This window comes from Elgaria multicarinata, chromosome 12 (genome assembly GCF_023053635.1).
Source record: "Elgaria multicarinata webbii isolate HBS135686 ecotype San Diego chromosome 12, rElgMul1.1.pri, whole genome shotgun sequence".
NCBI lineage: Eukaryota > Metazoa > Chordata > Lepidosauria > Squamata > Anguidae > Elgaria > Elgaria multicarinata.
Genome location: NC_086182.1, coordinates 7,574,499 through 7,601,428, shown reverse-complemented (window position 1 = coordinate 7,601,428; position 26,930 = coordinate 7,574,499). Strand labels below are relative to the sequence as shown.

The window sequence follows — 26,930 nt, the reverse complement described above, 5'->3', positions numbered from 1 at the left end:
GCGCCTCACGCGCGCGGGCGGCGAAATCCCGTTGCTAGGGCGCTCGCGGGCGAGCTTTAAAAAGAGAACCTGACCCCGGCCAATCCCCGGCCCTCTTTCGCCTCCGCTCGGTGCTCACGGGCCTCCGGGGCTGCCACTCAAAAACGTCGCCGGACTCCTGCCCCGCCTCTCGTCATTCTAGCCTATCAGAGGCCGGAGGCGGAAGCTCAGCCCCGCCTAGCGCCACCATTCTTGTTATTTGGAGCCGGGAAGCGCAGCTGGCCGGGGCGGCGGGGAACAGAAGGACAAGCGGCTTATCGGCCGCCGACCAATCAGCGGCTAGAGTGGGGAGAAGTGGGCGGCTCCAAGTGACATCCTCTTTTTTTCTCTCTGCTTTCCTCCACCCCCCCCCCCTCCAGCCCCCATCTCCATCTCTTCAAGGGGAAGCTGTGTCGGGTTTCTGCGGGAGCTGCTGGACCTGGTGCTGGGCAGGTGAGAAGGGTGCTGGGCCTGCTGGTGAGCTGTGAGGAGTCAGAGGCTGTAAACTGGGGCGCTTCATAAGATGACTGATGGGTGGATGGAGGGGGGGGATAGGAAGGAAGTAGGGGGACGAGGGAGCTGGAGACAAGGATGGTTGAGCTTTGGGGGCTCAGATCTATAGGAGTCTGGTTGAGATCCCATCGGGATCCTTAGCAAAGAACCCCATGAACTCGGGTCTTATGGGGTCGGATGCTGGAGGCGCGGTGAGATAATGGGGAGGGGAAGCTGACATCTCAGTGGACGTCAAAAAGGATGCTCTGGGGTGGAAGGTGTTGTGGCATTGGGGAGTTGTGGGAGAGACTTCTCGTGTGGGGTCCAGTGTGGGTTAGGGTCTTGAGAAATGGGGAGGGGGTAAAAAGAGGAGTGGTGCCCAGGTGCATAATCTGGTAGGAGTGAATGGGGCTGCTTTGGACCACATGAGTTGGGGTCCGACGTGGTTTAAGACTGGCGATGTGGAGATGTTGTACTGAGGGGAAGCTTTAGGGTAAAGAGATCCTGCTCAGATCCATATGCTAACCTGGTTGTCATCTGTGGGGTTCTAATGGGGATGGCCTAGGAAGGACAGGGTGGGGTGGAAAGGCACGGTGTAGTTTAGGGCTCTGGGTTTCCGGATCCACAGAAGTTTATAGGAAGGGAAGCTTTGGTGGAAGTGGAGGGGCTCGAACTCCTGCAGTGGTCTGGTAGACAGGGAAGATGTTGCAAAGGCGTTGCTTAGGAACAGCTCAGGACTAGGTCTGGTTAGGGCTCAGGATCTAGCAACGTGGAAGATTGCATGGGGTAATGGGCAGGCGGAGCAGAAACTCCTGTGGTAGTCAGGCAAAAGGAGTGGTAATAGGAATGCTTAGAAATAATAGGGGGTCTAGTGTGGGTTAGATGTCTGGATTCTGGAGATACGGAGGGTTCTAGTGGGGAGTGCTTTGGAGAGTGGGACCCCAAAGATCCCTCTAGATGTCTGTGGGATTGTAATTAGGAATAATGGGTGATGCTCTGATGTGGATTAAGATTCTGGCATGGTGGGAGGCTGCAGTCAGGAGAGCTTAGAGATTAGCATCCTGAGTCACGTGGAGACTTATAGTAATGAAGAGGGGCTTGGGATACCTTTATGGGATGAAGGATGGGTATGGAAACAGGACTGGATGCTCTGGTTGCTAGTAAGGGGTGGTTTAGGAGGGCAGCATTGGAATAGTTCTGAGAGGATGGTGAGGGGATGAAAGTATTGCAGTGGGGAAGATTGGAGTGGTGGTGGCCCAGGGATAGGAATCGATGAAGAAATTAATAGGAGCCCAGAAATTATGGCCGGCCCACAAGGCTGCCAAACCAGCAGAAGCTGGCTTGATCTCACGCTGTGTTCAATAAAAGTATCTCCGAGGTTCAATGTGCCATGGAGAAGGACAAAGGCTCTCCCTAACGTTGGCCTCGCCAGGCTGAAGCACACGTTTGCCAGGGATGAGCTGGTGAGCACATTCGTGGATCCTTGGATATGAAAATGGAAGTGAGGACTCTTCACTTCCATCCTCATTTTGCAGCCTATGATCACCACGAACATAAGTTGCTCTCATGACGTCAAAACCCAGGCTCTCAGGGTTGTTTTGGGGCTAAACAACCCAGAGTTAACCTACGATTTGCATTCGTTTAACCCAGCTCAGAGTTAGGGAAGAGTGTAGGGTATTCCCACCCCTAGTCACGCTGGTTTTTGAACACGGCGTGACGTCAAGCTGAAATTTACATTGACATACAAACCAGGTCATTGTGTGACAATATCATTTTAACAGCCAAAAATCAAAACAAAGCAATGTTGTAAATTTGAAACAGCTTAATTGTGTCCTCCCAGCTGTCAAATAAAAAGGTTTTCCGTTGCTTCTGAAATACGCTCAGGGTAAGACTCTAGCAATCCTTGAGTCATAAATGCAGTGTGTCGCCAGGAATGCCTCTGTGCATTCCCTTGCTATTCAAAGTTGATGCAAGGAGGTTATTTTTGAGAGACCACGCTCTGGGCCAGTTCACACATGCAAGGACAGCCGGAGTGTAATTCTGTACGTGGTGGGTATGTGGCCTTGTGGAGAAGTACTAATGAGAACTGATCATGGAGAAAACCTACAGCCATTTCTGCAATTGCTGCTGCATTTTTTCTTCACAGGTGAACTGTGTTAACGTTTCTTCACTTAGCTCCATGCCTCCAAGCCTCACTTACACCCTCTGAGTGTGGCTCCAGGTGTGAACCAACTCTCAGGCTTGCTGCAGTCCTGCTAGCTTACCACAGGTTGACATACTTGCAGTGCCAGCTCCAGTTTGCTGAGGGCCCTTGGACAAAACACCCTCCATGGGCCCCTGTGCCACGACACAGGCACAGGCACCTGTCCATGGACACTCCCTGCTCAAGCTAAGCGCCACCACTTTATGAGCCTGAGGTGAGGGACAAACACCACCTTTCTACAAACTATGTGGAGAAAGGGGTTAAACAGGAATGATTTCAGGAATAAAATAATGCGCTGTGAATTATAAGTGCTGATGGTGAATTAATGTCAGAACGGGTGTTATATGTATATAACTGCAGATGATAAATGCCAAGGAGACACGTGGGATTTTTGTGGTAGTAAAACAAACTGAATGAAAATTTATTTAAATGTTTACAAACTTTGTTTCATAATAAAACTTTTCAGGCCCTCGTTAAAACCTCTCATCCAATCCTTTCTCTCTTCTCATACACGCTTTCCTTTCTCTCACACCTTCACTCTTGAATTTTCTTTATTATCAGGATTGTTTAACATACACCAACTGACTAGCTGCACGCTACACTCAAAAGACAACCCTCTTTACCCTGAGCCTCTAATTCTCCCCTCAAACCAAAGTACTTTTTAAAACCAACCCCCCCTTATCACCTCAGTCATTCCCTTATATATCCTCCTCCCCACCCTAAGATATTCAATCTCCACCCACTCAGGTCAAGATTCTAAACACAATAGACTTACAAATTCTAGACATACATTAGGGAACTGACTTGTGGGGTGTAACGCCACAGTCACCCCTCCCTCTGTGCGCCTGCCTTCTCACCACCATTGTCTCCTGCGGCTGTTGCTCCTCGTCCTCTTTCTCGTCATTGCTCCCCCTTGCTGGCTTGACGGGCAGAGAGCCAGGGAGTGAGCAGGCCATGGCCTCTGCTGCTCCTTCTCGTCACCACCGTTGTCTAGACCAGAGTGAGAGGCAGGTGATCAAGCAGGCCATAGTGTTGAAGAGGAGAAGCAACTCCAGGACTTACGTCAGTGGGCCCCAGCTGGCATGTGGGTCCTCAGCCGGTGCCCAGCCATACCTACCCTTGATGCTGGTCCTGTCTAATTGGATGAAGTCTGTGAATGAAATAAAGGAAATGTAGGTAGTAACGGGGAAGCATAAGGAGAAAAAAAGAGAGAGACTAGTCCAGGCTTAATAGTGGTGAGGGAGTTGGATTCTGAAAAGGTGCAGATTGAACTTGGAGAAGGTTTGAGATAAGAAGAACCGAGAATGGTTGTTAGAGCAGAATCTTTGGGAACAGTCAGGACTGGGTGGAATGAACTTAAATAAATACCCAGAACTGTTGGTGTTTAAATGGAAAAAGCAAAATAGAAGGCTGTGGTTGAAAATAACAATAGTACAATAGGAGTGATAACACTCAACCACAAAGGTACTAAGAAAGTTTTATAGACGAATAATTCAAAAGATAGCACAAATGTACAAAAGACAGGCATATCGATAACGTTTACAAGATGTTCATCAAACATTCATAATGAAGCCTACAAAAAGTTGGCATCCATTAAACATTCATGACAAGAATCAATGATCTCATAAATATGCATCTAATAAATAATTTCATAAAGCGTCTAATAAACAGTAGTCCAGTATAAGTTCCGTTTCGAGAATTCTTCGTCAGTAGGACGTAACTGGTTCACAAAAGGAGCCGCGGCTATACATTTAGAGTGGAACCCTCCAGGGTTTATCACCATATCATTTTCACGTATTCAAGCCGTCAGGTAATGCTCTCAATTTCTTGAAGAGATTTCAAAGAGCTTTCAAAAAATGGATACTGTTGTTTTATACTGTTGTTTTTATATTTTTGATGGTTTTAAATTTTATATACTTTTTAATGTTCACTGTTTTTAACTTTTGTAAACCGCCCAGAGAGCTTCGGCTATGGGGCGGTATATAAATGTAATAAAGTAATAAATAAATAAAAGGGGGTTGGATAAATTCCTGGAGGAGAAGGCTATCAATGGCTACTAGTGCTGATGGCTACATGCTACCTCTCTGCCGATGTACACCAGCAGCTGGGGAACATGGGCGGGAGGGTGCTATTGTACTCTTGTCTTGCTTGTGGGCTTCCCATGGACAGCTGGTTGGCCACTGTGTAAACTGGTCTAGATGGTCTGATCCAGTAGGCCTGTTCTTATGTTCTTAACTTGCTTGGGTTCTGAGAAGAGGTGTTGGGGGTTGTTGGATTACAGTGTAGGACAGCCGCCTTCAGCGGCAATCAAGTAATATATGGTATTAATTTTTAGATTTGAAGTACCACAGAACAGCTCCACCTTGCTTGGGTGAAGTGTCTTCGCTTCGGACCAGCCATGATTCACAGCCTCTTTCTGATTAACTCGTCTGGAGACATCTTCTTGGAGAAGCACTGGAAAAGCGTGGTCAGCCGCTCGGTTTGTGACTACTTCTTCGAGGCACAGGAACGGGCTTCAGAGGCAGAGAATGTGCCCCCCGTGATCCCCACCCCTCACCATTACCTCCTAAGTGTTTATCGGCACAAGATCTTTTTTGTGGCCGTGATCCAGACAGAGGTTCCGCCCCTTTTTGTCATTGAGTTTCTTCATCGGGTAGTGGATACTTTTCAGGTAGGTGAAATGGTGTGGCAGTTTAGGATCAATTCACACGGGATAGTTTTTAGGGGCACTTAAGCGTATGTCTAAAAATGTGGCAGTCAAATTCAACCAGCATGTATTTGCAGCATAAATTATGCTCATCAGGGAGACCGGATTGGCTGAAGCTCTTTGTTAAAGGTTGCTACAATATAATGTATGAATGGCCCTCTTCAAAGCTCAAATGTCTGTAGGCAGCACACCCAAAATTTCACATTTGGCTGGAAAGAGAGGATAGGATGCTTTTGTTTTTCCCAGTGAAAAAGTGAAATGCTAGAATCGCAGGTTCTTGTAGCAAGTACTGAACTAGAATTTATCTGTAAATTTGATTTTATTCAGTTTGCACTTAATGAGGACAATGGATTTCTTTCCTACTATAACTGCTAGAAAGAAAGTGTACTTACCTATGCATGCTGCTGTAACAGGGCACTTTGGACCAAGACATTTTGCTACATGAGCCAAAGGGCAAGATCATCCCCCTCCTCCCCAGTACCACCATTCCACATACAGACTGGATCTGCACTACATGCTAACCCACACTCAGTGGTTGAGTGTAGGTTGTTATTTTTCTCAAACAACCCATGGTTTGTTGTTGGGTTGTACAGGATTATTAACAAGCCACACTGCATGGTTAACGAGCCAGCCTGCAGAAAATGTCCCGGGTTCAGACAACATGCTAACCTATGGTTCAACAAGGATGGGTTAGCATGTTGTGTGAACAGCCCCACCGAAGCCAACCAAACCTGGTAGTTGAACCTTACTTCAACAATGGCAATGGGACAGCATCCCCTCCCCCATTGCACCTGAGGGCAGCAGGCTAGCTTATGAGGTGCAGGGAGGGCTATATGACAGCACCACTCTGCCCTCCAACACTCATCCCGCTCTCTGCCCCAGCATCTGCCTAATGATAGGGCTGGCCCTGATTTGAGCATTACATAGAAAAGTCTGACAAGGAGCCATGAAAGCGTGTGCCATGATAAATTGTTAGGAACCACATGTTTCTTTCTCCCCTTTCCTGATCAAGTTTGGCAGGTTTTTTAATCCAACCATGGTGGCTCAGTCCTACTTTCTCCAGCACTCTACCAAGCATCTGTTGTTGCCCCCAATAACTCAGCTCCCTGAGTTAGCAGGGTAAGCAGGCAAACCTCTCTTAGTACTGTTGGGCTGAATCTTGCAGCCATAAGAACATCAGAAGAGCCCTGATGCTGGATCAGACCGAGGGTCCATCTAGTCCAGCACTCTGTTCACACAGTGGCCAACCAGCTGTTGGCCAGGGACCATAGTCTCATCCACGCACTGAGACTTCTCAGCTGCGCTTGTCTAGCTGCCCCTGCGCATCGAACTGGTAGCATTTCGGAGAAAGCAACCTTGGAGGTCCTTGATTTCAACCTCCTGCCTAGCAAACTAAATTTGGCTTCCAAGACCTCATGCTACATCTCCCCACATCTCTACCAGGTCTCCCTTTACTGGCCTTTTCCCAAGCTAAACAGTCCCAGCTGATGTAACCTTCCCTCATAGGGGAGATGCTCCAGCCCCTTAATCATTTGAGTGGCCCTTTTCTGCACTTTTCCCAGCTCTACAATATCTTTGTTGAGGTGTGGTGATCAAAACTGCCTTCTTCTTTAACTATACCCCTTTACCACCATCCTCCTATCTCCTTTGCCCCTCCTTTAAAGAAATGGCTATGAAGCAATAAGGAAAAGCACCTCTCTGGGTATGAGCACAGTGCTCAACACCGAGCAACTGGAACATCTGTGGTATAGTTTTGCTGTGCCCTAAGAGACCTGCTATATCGGAACAAAGGCCTATGCAGCCCCGCAGAGTCAGCTCCAGGTTTTGGAGGACCCCTGGGCAAGACACCTTCGGTCAGTGAGTCTTGTCTTCCCCATGCCATGGTCACCAGCTGCTCTTGCTCCTCCTCTTCCTCATCATGGCCACCACTTGCTTGCTTGGCAGGCAGAGAGCCAGGGGGGCAGGAGGCCATGGCCTCTCCTGCCCCTCTTTCCTTCATACAAGCAGTGCTGTCTGGGCCGGAGCGAGAGGTAGGTGGACAAGCACCTTGCCATGGTACAGAGGAGGATTAAGTCCAGGAGGCTCCTGTCAGTGGGCCCCTGCTGGGGTGTGGGCCCTCGGCAGGTGCCCGCTCACGCCAAGCCTTGATGCAGGCCATGCAGGCCAGCTCTCTGTTCCCACAGTGGCCAGCCTGATGCTGATGGGAACCCTCAAGTAGGACTTGATGACAATAGTACCTCCCTACTAAGTTTTCCCAGCAACTGGTATTCTGCCTCTGATACTGGAAGTATATCGCCATCATGACTAGTAGCCACTGGTAGAGATGTTAAATTTCCAGAAATTTTGAAGCCATGGGGAAAAAAACCATTTCCACCCCCACCCCCTGTTTTTTCGGGGGGAAACTGAAATTTTTGGAAAAATTGAAATAATGCAATGTTAGCACATTTTACAGATTGAAAGTCATTTTGTTACTTTAGGAACATAAAATGTAATTATGTCCAAGTTGGTTTGGCATAAAATTATTACATTTGGTATATTAAAAGTAGCGTATTCAAACAATTATTACAAATTTAATTTACTTTTTAAACTTTTTTTTTGGTAACAGATGAAGCCACAAGCTCCTGAACTGTTAGGAACACCTGAACTGTAAGGAACCTCTTTGGTTCTGCCAGTTTATGAAGAGCAGGCAAAAAACTATTTTAAAAAACAGAAGAAACCACCAACATTAGTAACAAAGAAAATTATTTATGTCTCCGCTAGTCCTCCAACGTCAAGACATAAAGCACCCATTCCCATAAAAAGAACTGAGAAAAACGGGGGAACTAAGATTCAACGAATATGCATGAAATTTAATCAGACTCATTTCCTAACCTATAGCTATCACTAAGTTTCAGTCCCTGCTTCAATGCCAGTGCTGCCCCCTAGAGGCAGAAATGCATCTTGCTCTTGCATCTGAGAGTTGTAGTCTCAGTTTACAACCTAGGACTTGCTTGTCTTTGGTGCACAGACACTGTAATAATCTGATACTGTACAGTTTTTAGAAATCATTTGGAGAAGTAAATATCTGAACACTTTGTATTAAACATTTTATTCATCATGTTAAAATAAAACATCCTGTAATCCGTTTTTTCTTCATTTTTTTCAATTTTTCAGAAAAAACCCAAAAAAGGCTTAGGAAAAAACCGGGGGGAAACCAGTTTCCCCCCCGATTTTTTCTGGTTTTTTTCTGGGCCTTCACATCTCTAGCCACTGGTAGCCTTATGCTCCATGGATTTGTCTAATCTGTTTTTGAAGCAATCCAAGTTGGTGTCTGTTATTGCGCCTTCTGGGAGAGAATTCCACAGTTCTAGTTACGTGCCGTGTGAAAAAATGCTTCCTTTTGTCTGTCCTGTATCTCACACGATTTAGCTTCATCGGATGACCCTGCCTTCTAGTATTGGAAGGGATGTCTGATAGAACTTTTCTAAGCCGATGTGTAAACTACTTGTGGATAAAGGTTATGTAAACAGTCAAGTAGCTTTATTTGCTGTGGCAAAAACAATTACAGCAAAGGTCTTAAAAACTGTTGCTGTAAACTGTGCACATGATGAATTGATTTATTTGGCTTGTTAAAAAATGTGTTTGTCTCTTTTCTAGTAAATTGTAGGAGCCTATGATTATATGCAGTAAGATTGACTGACTCACTAGTATTAGAAAAGAGGAAGAAAAACACCCTAAAATAGCCCAGTCTGGTGATTTCCAGATGCTTTGGACTATAATCACCAGGATTCCTAACTATTGGCCATGCTGGCTGTGGCTGATGGAAGTTGGAAACATTTGGGGGCCTGAGGTTGCGGAAGGCTGCCCTAAAACTTCAATATACCGGCCTCCTTACCCCACACAAAGCTAAGGCTCAGGGCTTCCTTCTGAGTCATGTGGTTGGGATCTTATGATAACCAGAACTGTAGCACCTTTATTTTTAGAAATTAAGTACTGGCTTCAATTAGGGTGACCATATGGAAAGGAGGACAAGGCTCCTGTATCTTTAACAGTTGCATTGAAAAGGGAATTTCCTTTGTATGCATGCAGCACCTGGTGAAATCCCCTCTTCATCACAACAGTGAAAGCTGCAGGAGCTCTAGTATTTATTTATTTAAAATATTTATGTAACCCTTGGGTCGGTACCCAGGGCCGGGTTCTATGTCTAGGGGTTGTTTGTTTTTCCCTTAAGGTTAGCTCAGGCTCAAGCCCCCACCCAGGAAACCTGGGACACCAATTTAGAGATGTCTGAGTAGCAACCTCACCCACACACCTGAGGTATAAGTACTGGTATTTATTCAGTTTGACAACAAGCAACAAAAATAGAACATGGGAGACAACCTGTTGATTAACACATTTCCCTCCCAAGGTCTAGGTAGGCCGATGGAAGCCTGTGTCCTTTAGCCTTATTCACAAGCCCAGGAGACAGTGAATGAATAGGGATCCTCCAGGCATGCAATAAGGTGGATGGTAGGTGGCAGCAACCGGAACTGGGGTGCACTGCAAAGAGAGCTGATTCAGCAGCATCAGGAAGTGGGGTGCGCTGCAAAAGAGAGCTGATTCAGTAGGCCCAAACCAGGAACTGGGGTACGCTGCAAAAGAGAGCTGATTCAGCAGGCCCAAACCAGGAACCACCTCCAACACTAACCATGTCAAAGTTCAGCTCCTCCTTCTGCAGCAAGAGACTGTTGCATGCACAACACTGTATGCAAATGAGCTCCTTCATGTTAGGGCATGTTTTCCCTGCTCCCCCCCACCGGGTGGCGTGTACTCATTTCTCTACTGCTTTACATTTATATCCGACCCTATATCACTAAGGTCTCAGGGCGGCGTACAGATAAAAACATACAGTATAAAACAATAAATATACACTGTTAAAAACAAATTAAACCATGATCCAAGTTAAAACAATATATAATTTAAAAGCAATAAATGCAGTTAAAACAGTTAAAACAATGTGCCAGTGAGTTTAACCATCAAAGTCTTTGTTAAAAAGCCATGTTTTTACTTGGCGTCGAAATGAAATCAATGTTGGCACCGATCGGGCCCCCAAGAGGAGGCCATTCCACAGTCAGGGTGCCACAACAGAGAAAGCCCTCTCCCTTGTCCCAACATAGCGTATATGTTGCATTGGTGAGATGCGGAGAAGGGCTCCTCCAACAGATCTAAGGTCTCGGGCAGGCAGATATAAGGAGAGGCGCTCTCTCAAGTATCGAGGTCCCAAGCTGTTTAGGGCTTTAAACGTCATTACCAGCACCTTGAATTCTGACCGGAAGTGTATAGGCAGCTAGTGCAGTTCCTTTAAGACCGGTGTTATGTAGGCTCTATAAGATGTACCCGCCAGCAGTCTAGAGTGACCAGATGCAAAGGCAAAGCTCCTGCAGATTTCACTGTTGTGATGAAGAGGGGATTTCACCAGGTGCTGCATGCATACAAAGGACACCGGCTGAAATTCCCTTTTCTTTGCAACTATTAAAGATACAGAAGCCATCCTCCTTTCCATAGGGTCACCCTACTTCAATGTCCCCTGACATTGTTCTGTCAACACAGCCCACTTTTTTTTTAAAAAAGAAATGTTTAAAACACTGGTGCACAATTAGGGTGACCCTATGGAAAGGAGGACAGGGCTCCTGCAGCTTTAAAAGTGGTTCTATTCATGATGGAATTTCCAGCGGATGCCGCAGGAGACTTCCTGGTCATTCACAACATTGGCCTGGTTCAGACAACACGCTAAACCATGCTGCTTAACCACAACTTGGGACCAGGATACCTGAGAGAGCTCTGCCTTCTCCCTTACCAACCTGCCCGATCACTGAGGTCATCCGAGGGCCTGCTCCTGGTGGTTCCACATGGATCCATCCTCCGGTTGGAATCCACCAGGGGAAGAGCCTTCAGCGTGGTGGCCCCCCTCCTGTGGAACTCCCTGCCTCTGAAGGTCAGGCAGGCGCCAACCTTGTACTCCTTTCGGCGCCTCCTGAAAACATCTTTATTCCAAGAAGCCTTTATTTAACATGCAGCCTTGAATCTCTGTTTTTGCTTCTTTTAAATTTTGTTTTAACTGTTTTTATTCTGTTTTTAATTTTCATTTTACCTTGTACACCGCTCTGAAATTTTTCAATGGGGAGCAGTATATAAATATTCTAAATAAATAAATAAATAAATAAATATGGTTAATGGAATGCATTGACCTTAATGCATTCCACTAAAAGCTTTTAGGATCCTTTTAGTATGTTTTTAGGAAGTTTTAACAATGTATCCAGTGTTTTGATTAATATTTTATGTATTTTATAGTTGTTGTTCCCCGCCTCGATCAGGATGGAGAGGCGGGTTAGAAACAGGTTTATTATTATTGTTGTTGTTGTTGTTGTTAACCATTTTGTGGTTATGCGGCATGGTTTAGCATGTTGTCTGAACGGGGCCATTGTTTAAAAGACCCGCAAACGTTCATGAGTGGCCCATCCCGGGAGTGCAATAAATCGCTGCTTTGGAGGAGCCCTCAGTCAGAGGGAGCCTTGGTCCTTCTATCCCTGTACTGTGTATTTCTAACTGACAGTTTTATTTATTTAATTTATTTATTGCACTTATATACCGCTCCCATAGCCAGGGCTCTCTGGGCGGTTTACAGAAATTCTAAAATTAAGATTAAAACAAGTATACAAAATTTAAAATTCTAAAACACAGAACATACACACATGAAGCATTAAAAACTGTTTAAAAAACTAAAGCATGTGGGTGATTAAGATGTGCCGCCATATGCCTGGGCAAAGAGGAAAGTCTTAACCTGGGGCCGGAAAGATAGCAGTGTGGTGCCAGGTGAGCCTCGTCAGGGAGATCATTCCATAGTCTGGGGGCCACCACCGAAAAGGCCCTGTCCCTCGTTGCCACACTCCAAGCCTCTGTCGGAGTAGGCACCCGGAGGAGGACCTTAGATGTTGAACATATTGACCGGGTATATTCACTTGGGGAGAGGCGTTCCATCAGGTATTGTGGTCCCAAGCCGTGTAAGGCTTTATAGGTCAAAACCAGCACCTTGATCTCCCAGCTCTCAGCCAGGTATCTTTTCCAATACTACTACCTGAGCACCCTGGGCTGGAGATGACAGGGCTTGAACCCAAGGACTGTGTGAATGCCAAGCACATGCTCCGCCCCTGAGCTCTGGCCCTGCCCCCCAGCATCTCCACACTTCTCTCCATTTGCTCCTGATTCAGCCAGGCATGTTTCTTCTTCATATTTTACCCAGAGGAAGTTTTCTCTGCTCTTCCAGTCTGGGTTGGTACCTTCAGGGATTAGTTAACTCCTCTTCCAAGGCTCCTTTTATCTCCCAGCCTAGAGAAGCTGTTGTTGCAATCCATGAAACAGGCTCCAGCAAGACTGGGGGGGGGGGGGATTACTGCAACTCCAGGTGCGTTTACACAGTCTGTTGTTTTTGGAAGAACAACCTGTGAATTCTCTTCCAACGCCAGCTCGAAAGAACATAAGGAGAGCCAGGCTGGATCAGACCAAGGGCCTGTCTCATCCAGCATTCTGTTCCTATGGAGGCCTGTTGGAAGCCCGCAATCAGGGCATGAACACAATAGCTTCTCTCTTGCCCTTCCTGGAAGGAGCTCAGCGTGGCACATTTTTGCTTTCCTACTTTATCCTTGTGACAATCCTGTGCAGTTGGTTAGTGAGCCCTCACACACTGCCCTGGGGAGCTCATGGCTGATTTGAGCCCAGATTCCCTCCCTGCCGTACACGTTAGCTCAAGGGTAGAGCGCACACCTTGCATGCAACAGATCCCAGATCCAGTCCTTGGTCTCTCCAGGTAAGATGGGGAAAGGCTTCCAGTCTGGTTGGGGGATTATGGGAGATGTAGTCCAACACATCTGTAGGGTGCCAGGCTGAAGAAGGGTGATGTAGACAGAAATGGGCGAGTTAGGCCAAGGGTAACTTGCTATAAGCTGCCTCCTTACGTTCCTTCCCCCGCTCAAGTCCGAATCTACGGTAAACCTGGCAAACTGTAAATGGGAAGTGGGAAAACGAGTGTAGCTCTTAGCCCCTCTTCCACAGCTTGTGTGCCAAAATGGTGTCGCAGGGACAGATTTGGGATGAATGTAGGTGGAGCAAGTAGCTCATGATTGGCTGAAAGGAAGGACTGCCTTTACCATTAAGGAAGTTCTTCCCATTAAGAAAGCAAATTCTCAGTGATTTAACGTCTTCTTTTATTTTACTGACCACGAGGAGCAGGGGAATTTTCCACCCAAGGCGTGAAAATGTTTTCAGCCAGCACGAGATAGGAGATAGAGACCTTGAAAGGCTGGGAAGGGAAGTTTGGGGCTTGGCTAGTCATGGGATTGAGAGATGCCCTCCAGGGAAAGGGTCAAAGGACATGTGATGCTAAATGTGACTTGGAATCCTGCAATTGGGATTCTTCGTTTTTCTTCTCTCTCCCCCAGTGGGGGTGGGGCGGCGGCGGAGTCTATATCAGGACCATGATACAGGAGGAAGGGGGTTTAACCCTTTCTCCTTTGCCCCATTTCCCCTCTGGGAATCACCCCTCTCGCAAAGCAACAAATAGTAGCTTTGGGAAGTGATTTTCAGTGGGGAAATGGTGCGCAGAAAGGATTAAATACTTCTCCAGGTGCTGCATTTAGATTCGCTCCCCTGTAGCTGCTGTTCATTTTAGGTTTTTTAGAGTGGGGGGTGGGGCGGGGAGAAGAAGAATCCCAGTCACAGGATTCAGAGACTCATCTCTTGTGTGTAGTTTGACCCCAAGTTACGTTCTCTGAGATCTTCTACCCATCCATCCATGGGAATGCAGGCGCATGGGACTTCTCAGGCTGATGGGGGGGGGGGGAGCATTCATTTTTCCTTCACATGGTTCATACTCCTATGGTCAAGGCTCTTGAAACTTCGCACGACTCAGACCTACGACAACCAGGCCCGGCTGATTAATTTTTCTCTTTTTAAAGATGTCCCAAGTTCTGTGATCGCAGCAAAAGCAGTTGCCTTTTGCATGGTTGTGTAAATTGGCAGGCGAGGATATGGGACTTGGGCTGGCAGTTGAGTTGTGGTTTCTTAGGGTTGAAATCTTGTAGATTTCTTCACCGTGACTTCTGAACGGCACATTAGTGGGTAAGAGGGAAAGGGGGAGAGGGAAGACCAGGGCCTGTGACGAGCGGAAAGGAGAACAAAACCACTTTTTGTTTCTGTTTAGCAGCCTGCTGCGTCCTTTTAAGCACTTTGACATGAAGTCTGGAAATTTGTTCTAGATCAGCCTTCCCCAACCTGGGGCGCTCCAGATGTGTTGGACTACAACTCCCAGAATGCCCCAGCCACTGGCTGGGGCATTCTGGGAGTTGTAGTCCAACACATCTGGAGCGCCCCAGGTTGGGGAAGGCTGATCTAGATTCTAATTTTGTGTTGGTGCACCATGATTAGAAGGCTGACTTTCCATAGTCCGATCGTGGTCCATCTAGCTCAGTGTGATCTACATTGAGTGGCACTGGCAGTCTAAGGTTTCCCAGCCCTACCGGATTGAACCAGGGTCCTTCTGGGGGCAAAGCAGATGCTCGCCCATAGAGCCACAGCCCTTCCCTACGATTTGAGGCTGTGCAGGTTCCTAGACCCCTTTTCCTGAATTTACACTCTTCATTCTTTTCTTTTTTTTAAAGAAGTCTCTAATTGTTTTGCTTAAATCAGAGGTACACAACCTTTTCAGCCCCCGACCCACCCGAGGATCACATCTATTGGGGTGGTGGGGACGCATATATGTGCACATGTGTGCACGCCACACACATTCTCAAACCATTCATGTTCACCCCAGAAGCAACAGATCATGGTCTTGCAGCAACAGCATCTTTTCCATGTCATAGCATCAAGATGTTGAAGCCCTTCTCCTCCCGAGTCACCTGAACCCAGTTGCCACACAGAGAGAGAGAGAGAGGGAGGGAGGGAGGAAGGAAAAAGTGCTCTAGGAATAGGCTCTATGGTTCCTGCCATAGAAGCCTTGTTCCGAGAACATCCCCAGAGCACCCTCAGGGGCTGGCAGGAACCTGCAAGCACGGCTTGCTAAGATACTCTAGGGACACTCTAGGAATGTGGGCACCTGTCACCTTGGTGTTTTTTTTAATGTTTAACTCAGTTATGAACAGCATCATCTGAAGACATAATTCAAAATGCTCAATTCCTAGTATTTCTATTTATTTATTTATTTATTTATTTATTTATTATATTTATACCCTGCTCCTCAGTCAAAAAAGGCTTTCAGAGCGGCTTACACTTAGCAAAAGAGACAGTCCCTGCCCTCAGGCTTACAGTCTAATAAAGTCATGACACACAAGGAAAAGGAGTCCAGGAGGGAAGAGGTAAAGAGAGCGAGCGAGAGAGAGAGAAATGAAGTGGACCAGGAACAGGGCTGATGGGATTGTCCTGCTCCCAAAGGAGGGGAATCCAACTGGAGCAGGCCCCGATGTTTCCTCCGCCTGCTCCTGTCCCCTTGGTCTTTCTTCTTCCCCACAGGGCCAAGATGGCAGTTGATTGCTGATGTTCTACTTCAACTTATGATGCTTCTTCTCCTTCCACCTGCCTTTCCTTAGTGCACGCGCACGCACACACACACACACACACACACACACACACACACACGGCCAGTCTCCAGCCCCACCACAAATTTCTGGCTACGGCCCTGCTGACATGTAAGAAGCTTTGTTGGAATTTGAGTGGTGAAACCTGATGAGAGGAGCAATGTCAGACTTGCTTACCTGGGCGCTCCTTCATTATACATGGGGACTGGTGTTCTCCTCCCATTACTGCCGGGGCTTACCGGCAGTTGTAAGATGAGTGCTCCTGCTTGTGTGCTTTGGCAGGTGGAAGAGAGAGCGAGAAAGATCATAGAATCATAGAACAGCAGAGTTGGAAGGGGCCTACAAGGCCATCGAGTCCATCCCCCTGCTCAATGCAGGAATCCACCCTAAAGCATCCCTGACAGGTGGTTGTCCAGCTGCCTCTTGGAGGCCTCCAGTGTGGGAGAGCCCACAACCTCCCTGATGCCTGAGGCAGAAAACTGAAATGAACATGGAGCACAATCCCAGGTGATGTTCCCCTCATGGCAAACCACCTTGAAATTATTTATTTATTTACTTACTTACAATATTTATATACCTCTCAATTATCTAAAACAGATTCTGGAGCGGTGAACATTGGTATAAGCAGTAAAAGAAAGAAGGTTAAAAAAGCAAATTAAAATTGTTCAATGAACAAGGGCTAAATATTTCTTCCTTTTTATTGCATTTATATCCCGCCTTTCTTTCCAAAGAGCACAAGATGGCATACCTGGTTCTCCTCCCCTCTCTCCTTTTACTCTCAAAATAACCCTGTAAGTTAGGCCAGACTGAGAGGCAAGGAGTGCCCCCTCAGCCACTGTGCAAGCTTCGTGGCTGAGTGTGGATTTGAACACGGATCTCCCCAGTTTTATTCTAACGCTCTAACCACTCCTCCAGAAATGGGCCAATCCAGTTCCAAGTGGATTGTGGGCCGTGGCCAGGATAGACCCTTGTGCAGCACCCTGTTCAGTTCAGTTTGTGCAGGAGAGCTCCCTCCTGGGTCACGTCTCACAGGCCAGGACTGTCCAGTTGTCACCCTGCCGCCCTCAGTGGTAACTTCACACCTGCTACCTGAGGCAGCTCCCTCACATTGCTTCACGATTCAGCCCCCTCTGCCTTTCCTTCCCCATGGTGCTATATAAATAAATAATAATAATAATAATACATTAGGGGATCTCTTTCCTCATTTATCTGCTCCAGCTCACTCTCTGATGGCGGCTGGTTAATCTTGTATCCCTACACAGGATTATTTTGGAGTCTGCTCTGAGGTAGTCATCAAGGACAATGTGGTGGTGGTCTATGAGGTGCTGGAGGAGATGCTGGACAATGGATTCCCCTTGGCTACGGAGTCCAACATCCTGAAGGAGCTGATCAAGCCGCCAACCATCCTACGCACAGTTGTCAACACCATTACAGGTCTGAGATTGTACATGTCAGGGGGAGAGAGAGAGAGCAATCCTGTGTACTTCTGCTTGGGAATAAGCCCCATTGCGCTAAATGGGGCTTACTTCTGAGTAAACTTCACAGGACTGTGCTGTGCAGGACAATTAGGCCTGAGTTCGATCCCAGCAGAAGCTGGTTTCAGGCAGCCGGCTCGGGTCGACTCAGCCTTCCATCCTCCCGAGGTCGCTAAAATGAGTACCCAGCTATCTGGGGGAAAAGTAATAACGGCCGGGGAAGGCAACGGCAAACCACCCCGCTACAAGGCCTGCCAAGAAAACATCAGCGAAAGCTGGTGTCCCTTCAAGAGTCAGTAATAGTGCTTGCACGAGAGGTTCCTTTCCTTTTTCCTGAAGGGAAAGAAAATGCTAGCCACCCCATCAAATGCTTAACCTTAAATATTTATTTTAAGGCATTTAATACATATATATATATATATATATGTATGTATGTATGTATGTATGTATGTATCCTGCCTTTCAATAACATTTATGTTCAAGGCACCATACAATTGAAAACGCATCCAGCCTTGCAAAACAAAACAACCAACCAAGACAAAAAATACGAAAAAGGAACAGAGAAAAGGCGTGAACCCAAAAAAACGTGAAAACCAGCAGCAGTTGAAAAGGCCTGTCAAATAAAAGGCTTGGACAAATAAAACTGCTTCCATCTGGTTCTGGCAGTTTCACTTGGACCTCACACAGCCTTCCTAAAGCTGAGAAGAGGGCTTTTTGCCTCGCTGGTTCAGACTGAGGTCCATCAAGTCCAGCATTTTGTTCTGTCATTGTCCTGATCGTAGTTGTAGTCCAACGTATCTGAAGGGTACCAAGTTGGGGAATTTTTGTGGCACAATCCTATGCATGTTTAGACAGAAAAGGTCCTACAATCCTATGCATGTTTGGAGAGAAAAAAAGTCTGACATCTCCCAGTTGTAGGACTTTTTTCTGTCTAAACATGCCTAGGATTGCGCCCTAAGGTGATTAGGTTTGGAAATTGGGTCTTGTCTGGCCACTTGTCTACCCCCAGCCTTCTTGATCTTTTCAGGAAGCACCAACGTGGGGGAGCAACTCCCCACAGGACAGCTGTCCGTGGTCCCCTGGCGACGGACCGGCGTGAAGTACACCAACAATGAGGCCTATTTTGACGTGATCGAGGAGATTGATGCCATCATTGACAAATCAGGTACCGAGTGCCGCATTCCCACGGCATCTCCTCTACGTGGCACGTGGCAGTGTCCCTTGATACATGAGGCAGAATTTTAGCCCCTCCCCCCCCTGCAAAAATGCCTTGCTGTTTTTATTCCTCTCTGTCTGTTTTGCTTGGTATCTGCCCTAAGGCACGGCCTCCCCACTTTTCTCGTTCATTTCATTTTATTTATTTAGTTAGTGATAGTATTTGTATCTTGCTTTTCGTATCTACCTTAAAAAAAAAAAGTATTATAACAGCCCACAGAGGCTCCGGCTTTATTTATTCATTTATTATTGCATTTATATCCCGCCTTTTTATTATTATTATTATTATTATTATTAATTACATTTTTATACCGCCCAATAGCCGAAGCTCCCTTTTTCCTCAAATGAACCCAAGGCAGTATACATCCTCCTCTCCTTTTTATCCTCACAACAACAACCCTGTGAGGTAGGTTGGGCTGAGAGTCTGTGACTGGTCCAAAGTCACCCAGTGTGTTTCCATGGCCAAGTGGGGACTAGAACCCGGATCTCCCGACTCCCAGTCCAATACCTTAGCCACTACACCACACTGGCTCCGACTTCCTCTGTGAACCAGGTGGCTACTTCTTTCCTGGGGCAGGTTCCACGATTACGGCTGAAATCCAAGGGGTGATCGATGCCTGTGTGAAACTGACTGGGATGCCAGACCTTACCCTCAGCTTCATGGTAAATATTGTTTGTATTGTTTGTTCCTTTAGAAAATGTCTGTGCTGCCTTTCATTCTAAAACTTCCAGGGTGGCAGATGTAGAATAATGAAATAAATTAGGGTGCCATCCTAGTCATGCTTAGACAGAAAAATGTCCTACAACTCCCAGCATACTAGGAGCTGTAAGTCTTTTTTCCATCTAAACTTGTTAACCACGAACAACCCAGAAAGAGAACCCATGGATTATTGGTGGGTTGTGGACAATGGGTTGTTTAAACCATAGGTTGTCGTTATGGGTGAAGCCAGAACTATCAGTGGTCCACGGGTTGTTTTGGCAGGCTACAGAGGTAGCGGGCAAGAGCCATAAAAAACAACGGCCACTCTGTGTGCCAGTACTACAGTGCTGTAAAGGCATTTGGGATGCTGGGAAGAAGTGGTTGAAGGAAGAAGGAAACAACCCAGAGATTGAGAAAACAAACCACAGTTTGTTTGATCGTCTGCCGGTCAAACCCTGGGTGGAGCCACAAACCATGGGTTAGCATTATGTGCAGACTAGGCCAATGTCTTTCTCCCGTTTCTTTCAGAACCCCAGGTTGTTGGACGATGTCAGCTTCCACCCCTGCGTGCGTTTCAAGCGCTGGGAATCGGAACGCATCCTCTCCTTCATCCCTCCGGATGGGAACTTCCGCCTGCTGTCCTATCACGTCAGTGCTCAGAAGTAAGGGAGTGATGGCTTGGGCCTTTTCCTTTCTCTAAAGGGCCAGGTTTAAAAGGGAGTCTGCCCAGTGGCATTCTGGCTGCAGCCCAATGCGAGCAGCCAACCTGCTCTCAGCTTCTGTCCTCTGCGTGTGCCCCCTCTTGAGAAAGAGAACTCGTTTCTCAGACTTGGCCTGGTCCAGCATCTGCGAGATGGGTGGGGCTGAAGGCCCAGGAGGAGCAGCCAAAAATACCAGCCTATTTTAGTGTAAAACTCTTACTGCTAGTAGCTAAGCCTCAAGACAGGGCATTTCAGCCTTTTAGAAAGGTGGGGGGAGAGAATACACAAAACTGGAAGACCACCTAGGGGCATGTCTACACCTAAGTGTGTAGAGGGAGGGAGGAGGGAGGATCATGACTTACCTGCTTCCGTGATCCTCCCCCAGTGTCTTGATGGCCGTGCAATGTCCCAGAAGTAAGGAGGGACGTTGCAGCCACTTTTTTTTTTCATGGAACAGAGATGGGAGCGCAATTACGCTCCACTGCAAAGTAAGTTTTTAAAAAATAAAACCTTGCAGTTGTTCCCCACCCTCGACGGGCACAGATTGCCCCCGTGCAGCTCCGTGCCCATTTCCAGAGCCCCGCTGCTCGCAGGGAAGAAGGACGACCAGGGAAGGACGACCGTGGCCACACCACGGAAATATCAGGAAATCCAGAAATCCTGGGGGAAGTCCCTGGTTGTCCCCAGTTGACCCTGGGATCCCCTGGACACACAGGGATGACCTAGCGACAACTCTGGGATTAAGGGATGGTGTACACATGCCCCAAATGGTCTGTAGTCAAGGAAAGGGGTGAGGTTCGCAAACGATTGGGACGGTCATCTGGGAAAACCCCAAATTGGGAGCCCAGGAAGACTGGATGATTATTATTATTATTATTATTATTAGTAGTAGTAGTAGTAGTAGTAGTAGTAGTAGTAGTATACTGCCTTTTACCCAATACTGAGACTCAAGGCAGCTTTACAAAATTAAAACAAATACAATTAAAACATATAAATAGAAATATTCAGAAGTGGAAAGTAGAATTAAACTTGCTGCAATATTAAAACACTTACAACACAAATAACAATTAAGAAAAAAATCCCAAGGCATAAACAGAGGTCCAGACGTTTCCCCAAAGGCCTGCTGGGACAAAAAAGGGTTTTTTCCCCGGGCCTGAGGTTCTGCTCCTGTGCTCTCTCAAAGCCAAGCGCGAGAAAAGCACAATTAGGACAATGGAGCGGCTCTCCCTGAGCTGCCCAGATCAGGGTGGGCTGACAGGCGATAGGAGCGGGCACAGATGCGCCCCACATCCCCTGAAAGCAGGTCCCAAGAGCCCGGCCCTCTCTTTCAAACGTCGGATGACGCCTCACCTGGTCTCCAAGAGAGCGAAAATGAAATCTCACACAAAGTGGACAAAAGAAGGAAGTCGAGGCTTTGCTGCTTCCGTCTCAAACGTGCTGCAACTGAAGTTTGGCATTCAGGGATATTTTTAGGACACGTAAACACATTGATAAATTTTGCAGGGTGGTGTTTAGGAATCGACCTGCTGAAAGCCAATGCTTTAACGCCACGATTTTTCTAAAAAACAACAACCATGCATTTGACCGTAGCAAGCGTTTGGCACGCCATAAATGTGAACTCTTTTTTCCGCCTTTCTTTTTTTTTCGCAAGCCAAATTTAAGATGGATAAAGTGCTTGAACTCTTCTCTAACACCCCGCCCCACCCATTTATTTCAGCCCTACTCCATAAGGTATCCTCACCACCACAAAAATCCAAGCTTTCCACGAAGGTTTCGCGAATCACACAACTAGGGTTTGCAAATTGAGCAACTCTTGTTTCTTTCTTTATTTATTTGTTGAAATTTTTATACTGCTCAATAGCCGAAGCTCTCTGGGTGGTTCACAAAAATTAAAACCATCCAAAGTATAAAACAAACAGTATAAAAGCATAATATAAAATACAATATAAAAACACAACTTCTCTATATTTCCCTATCCTGTGCAGCATAACCCTAAAAGCCAAGATTTCAAAAGACTCGGATAAGTAAAAAAAAAAAAAAAAGGCCCGCTCCCCACCTCGACCCCCAATGGCCCTGGACTCTTCCCGTCCTGGCTTCTTCCCTCAGATGACCTCTGCTACTTGCGGGGAAGAGGGAAGAAGCCGGGACAGCCAGCCACACCACCCACGGTCCTCAGGATCATTCCAGGACCGCAAGAAAAACCGAGAAAAAAAGGGTATGGCGATATCCCGGGAAAATGTAGGGATCATCGCCCCTGCTTCTGGGATCCCTTGTGCGTCATGTGGACGCACAGGGACGCTGTTGGGATGATCCCTGGGATATCGCCCAGTGTAGACATGCCCAAAGAGTCAAGGACTTATAGACAATGGGAGATAGATGACCTTAGGTTGATGGACTTCACCTCCCATCAGCCCCAGCCAGCATAACCAATAGACAGTGTTGATGGGAGTCAGTAACCTCTGGAGGTCCACCAGTTCGCCACTGCTGCCTTTGAGTAAGGGGCAGGAATACCTTGTTTCAGGTGGACTGTCGGGATCCGAACGCATTGCTGTGTTTCTCTGTTGTCTTAATTACTGTATTTTGAAAAGGGTTGTATCCTTGAAGGTAGAATATCACAATGATTGTATTTGGCTATCAAAAGCTTTGACTGTTGGGTGACATCAAAATAGAATTAATTCATTAATAAGAACAGAAGGAAGGAAAGCTGAGACTCTTAGGATGTCAGATTCAGTATCAAATAGACACCAAATCGTTGTGTGACGGCGCCATGGACGCCCGGAAGAAATAACCCCTGGACAGGGGGAGATGGAGCATGTGACTGTGTAGTTCAGCCTTCCTTAACCTGATGCCCTCCAGACTGTGATTCCCTTCATTCACGTGGGCAGCCAGCTGGGAATCATGAGGTTGCAGTCCAACGCCTGTGGAAGGCACTTGGTGAAGGCAGGCTGAAGTTGTTCAAGATACTTCAATTCTCGCCACACCTGGGATGCCTGGGATGTGAGAGAGCCCCTTGCCAAGGGTGTGTGAGAGCCCCTTGCCAAGGGTGTGTGAGAGCCCCTTGCTAAGGACCAGACATCACTAACACGGTCCTGCGCATCTGTGTACCGTTGGTGTGCGAAACAGGCCCAGGCGGGTTCGGGCGTGCTCCGCTGCTGCTACCGCGGTGCCTCCTCCTCTCTTCCAGCTTGGTGGCCATCCCCGTCTACGTGAAACACAACATCAGCTTCCGAGACAGCAACTCGTTGGGCCGCTTCGAGATCACGGTGGGCCCCAAACAGACGATGGGGAAGACCGTGGAGGGGGTGACGGTTACCAGCCAGATGCCCAAAGGCGTCCTGAACATGACCCTCACGCCTTCTCAGGGGACGCACACGTTTGACCCCGTCACAAAGGTGAGAGGCAGGTGGGGAGGGGGCAGCGAAGTCTGGCTCACCCGGTTTCCTTACGCCTCCCCTCCCCTCCCCCCTCCCCTCTTCTGGGAAGAGATGGAGAGAGCACTTGTCACGACGCAGGCAGGCCTCACACCCCAGGCCTTGTCACACACAGACCCTCCTCAAGCCAAGCACCACCACTTGAACCACCTGAGGGTAGGGTAAAACACCGCCTTTCCCTCCTAGGAGAGGGTGAAGGCTAGAATCTGAAAAGGTTTTGCTGTGTATGTAATAAGCTGAAGGTTATCTATATAAGGTGTTTACGATAGTCACTGTAGAGCAGGTGATAAAGCCAAACAGACATGTGGTTTGAGGTATCAAAACAAAATAAAATGTTTATTTTTGTTTAACAGATCTTAGTTACTTCAAATTCAAGTTAACCTGCTTAATCTAGTTTTAATAATAACTGTAATCATGTCTCTTAAAATCTTCTCTCCTTTCACTCTCCGCACCACTGACAATCCTAACTGACACGCCCAACTCCCAACTAACCAACCAACCCCCAAGCTCTAGACTCCCCCATTTATACTCCTCCCCCGCTTTCACAGCATCATCAGCCGCACCCACTCAGTCCAGCATTCTGCACTCACTAGACATACAAAGTCCAGACATACCTAAGGGAACAGAGCTGTGGGGTCATGCCACAGCATTCCTCAACCCCTGATGCTGGTGCTTCTCAGCATCTTTTAAAGCAGTGCATTCATTGGATTGGTACGTTCTGCTTACAGGGAAAAGCAGTGAGGACAGGCAAATAATGACAGGCTCCACCCACCTGTGCCATGGCCCAGCCCCAGAATTGAACGCGAGAGGACTGTATGTCAACTCTAGCCTTTTCTTGGCTCTCCTGGAGTCCTGATACGAAATCAGATCCTGCTGCTGTTCTGGTACAGTGAAACTCTGCAGGCTGCAGGTGTTGTTGATTTATATGTCACCTACCAGCAGTACAAAGGTTCCCGAGGTGGTCGACCCCAGGGGCAGACGACCTTTTTTGCCAGGGGTACATTTGGTAATTTGAGGACCTCTCCTGGGCACCACCACAAAATGGCTCCCAGGGAAGGCGTAGCAAAGGGCAAGTAACCTGCCAACAAGACTGAGGCCTTTGCTAGACCAGGCTATATCCCGGGGTGATACCCGGGATTGTCCCTGTATGTCCAAATGACGCACGGGGATCCCGAGCTCAGTCAGGGATCAACCCTGCCTGGCCCTGGGATATAGCCTACCCCTTTGGGCCTGAGACCATGAGCGTGTGGCCCGTTTTCACGGCTTTTCCCGCCTCCATTCGTGCGCTTCATTCCTTTTAAAAAAAATGGCGGATGCGACGGGTCTCTCCTTGAGCTTGTCATGCCTGACGTGTAGACTAGGGCGACATCCCACGCTACTTGCATTGTGGGGTCTCCCCTCGCCTGTCGCGGAATTTCTGGTAGGTCTAGCAAAGGCCTCTGTGCAAGGTAGAAGTGGGTTCTGAGCCTCCACATGTGGCACAACTCCTTTGGGGCCGCGGTTTTCAGCACCAACAGAAAGCTATTTCACAGCACTCTCAGCTGTGGGTAAGAAGAGGTGTTCATTAAAAGGAGTAGGATGGGCCAGGCACAGCATGACCTACCCCTGGCTCACCACATCCATCAGAAACATTGGGGCTCTACACTGCCTTGGCCTACAAAAGACGCCAAGGGAGCGGGCAAAGAGTTCCACAGGGAGGGTGCCGCTACTGAAAAGTCCTTGCTCCATAAACCGCCACCGCCGCTGCCACCACACACCTTCGCAGACATTCCACTTGCACTGCTTTGTGTTCAGGCACTCAGAGGTTCCCTCCCTCAGGCTGGACGTCCTTAAATATTTGTAACAGGTTTACTATTTTGATAGTTTCATTGTTGCATTTCTTGACTTGGTCGTTGGTTTATTGTCGTTTGGAGGCTTTTGTGGTGGTTGCAGTTTACAAGAATTTTAATTACAAAGTTTAAATTCTTGTAAGTTACCCCAAGGGCATTTGCCAGTTGGGTAATATACAGATTCCCTTAATAAATAAATGAACTTCAAGCAGGGTTTGGTTTGTTCCTGGCCCTTGCACAGCGTCCCGTTCATGACGTGTTTCTTCTCTTTCTCTCTCTCCTCCCAACCCTGGCAAAGATGCTGTCTTGGGATGTGGGGAAGATCAACCCCCAAAAGCTGCCAAGTTTGAAGGGGACGATGAGCCTCCAAGCGGGAGCCTCCAAACCTGACGAGAACCCCACCATCAATTTGCAGTTCAAAATCCAGCAGCTGGCCATCTCCGGTTCGTGGGCCTCGACTTTAGTGGCTGATTGTGTTTGATTTTTTGTTTTTCAAATGTTCTCTTGCCCAAATTGGTCCAAGGCAAAGCAGGCACCAGCACATCCTAAAAGGCTCCTAAGGCAATTAGCAGGTGCAAAAGCCGCCCTTTATTCTTGCTTCAGTGATTGTCACAAGCGGCCCTGGGGTGTCCCAATTGTGGGGCAGAAAGGCAGAGTATAAATGTTCTGATACATTCAATGAATGACTAAAACCATCTTAACCCACGTCCTAAAATGAGACCCATAAGCAAAACTAGGCGAGCTTTCCCGGGGAATGCATTTCAAAATGTGGCTGCCACCACCAAAAAAGCCCTGCTCTTCTTATTGACTTGCCTCCTCTTTGAAGTGGTGGGGGGGCGCTTGAGCAGAGCCTGCCTCAATGCTCGTGTGCTGGGGAGGGGGACCATATGGGAGGAGATAAGGGGAGGAGTTAGATTTGCAGTGGTCTGGAGCAGGAAATCCGTGGCCCTCATAGAAGTCTTTGTTCCATCTTGCTTCTGGCTGAACCGGAATTAAGCTTTATGCAGATGAAGCAAATCTGTGTAGATTGGCTTACTCAGCTGTGGGGGGTGGGGGCTGCTTCTGCCCTCCCCACTATCTTGGGGCCCATATGCCAGTGCGAATGCCCCTGTGATTCCTGCTGTTGCTCACCTCCCGCTTCTCTCCTTGCCGCTTCCGCCCTTCTAGGTTTGAAAGTGAACCGCCTGGACATGTATGGAGAGAAGTACAAGCCTTTCAAGGGGATCAAGTACATGACCAAGGCCGGGAAGTTCCAGGTCCGGACCTAAGAGGGCCTCTGCCTGGGAGAAGGCTCGGTCGTGCCCTCGCTTCCCACTCCACCGACTCTGCCCCCATCTTCCTCTGGGGCTGCTCCTCGCTACGACCCACCCAGTTTTGTGTGGGCCAGGTGTCTTTTGGCTGAGCCAGGCAAATCTGGCCTCCCTGCCCCCGTTAAATTTTGAAGCTCCTGGATGGGAGCAAATGGGAGAAGCAGCGGCCTCCCTCCGGGCCTGCCAGCTAATTTCCCAACAAATTCAAGTGCTGCAGCCTTCTGCCTTCCGTGGCTGGCGTTTGCTTCTTTCCTTGCCGGCTGCAG

The 26,930-nt window shown here is 47.7% G+C and overlaps 1 protein-coding gene across 2 annotated transcripts; it reads left to right on the top strand.

Moving 5' to 3' along the window:
- Nucleotides 1-272: 272 nt before the first annotated feature.
- AP3M2 (adaptor related protein complex 3 subunit mu 2) lies at nt 273-26,930 on the top strand. Of its 2 annotated transcripts, none has more exons than XM_063139093.1 (9): nt 273-471; nt 5,049-5,384; nt 17,266-17,437; nt 18,506-18,643; nt 19,271-19,356; nt 19,922-20,055; nt 23,279-23,486; nt 25,653-25,797; nt 26,522-26,930. In XM_063139093.1, the coding sequence occupies exons 2-9, from the start codon at nt 5,112-5,114 to the stop codon at nt 26,620-26,622; spliced, it is 1,257 nt and encodes a 418-aa protein (XP_062995163.1). In that variant the 5' UTR covers nt 273-471; nt 5,049-5,111; the 3' UTR covers nt 26,623-26,930. The 2 variants fall into 2 exon arrangements, with proteins under 2 accessions (XP_062995163.1, XP_062995164.1); XM_063139094.1 differs by lacking the exon at nt 273-471 and adding an exon at nt 2,907-2,927.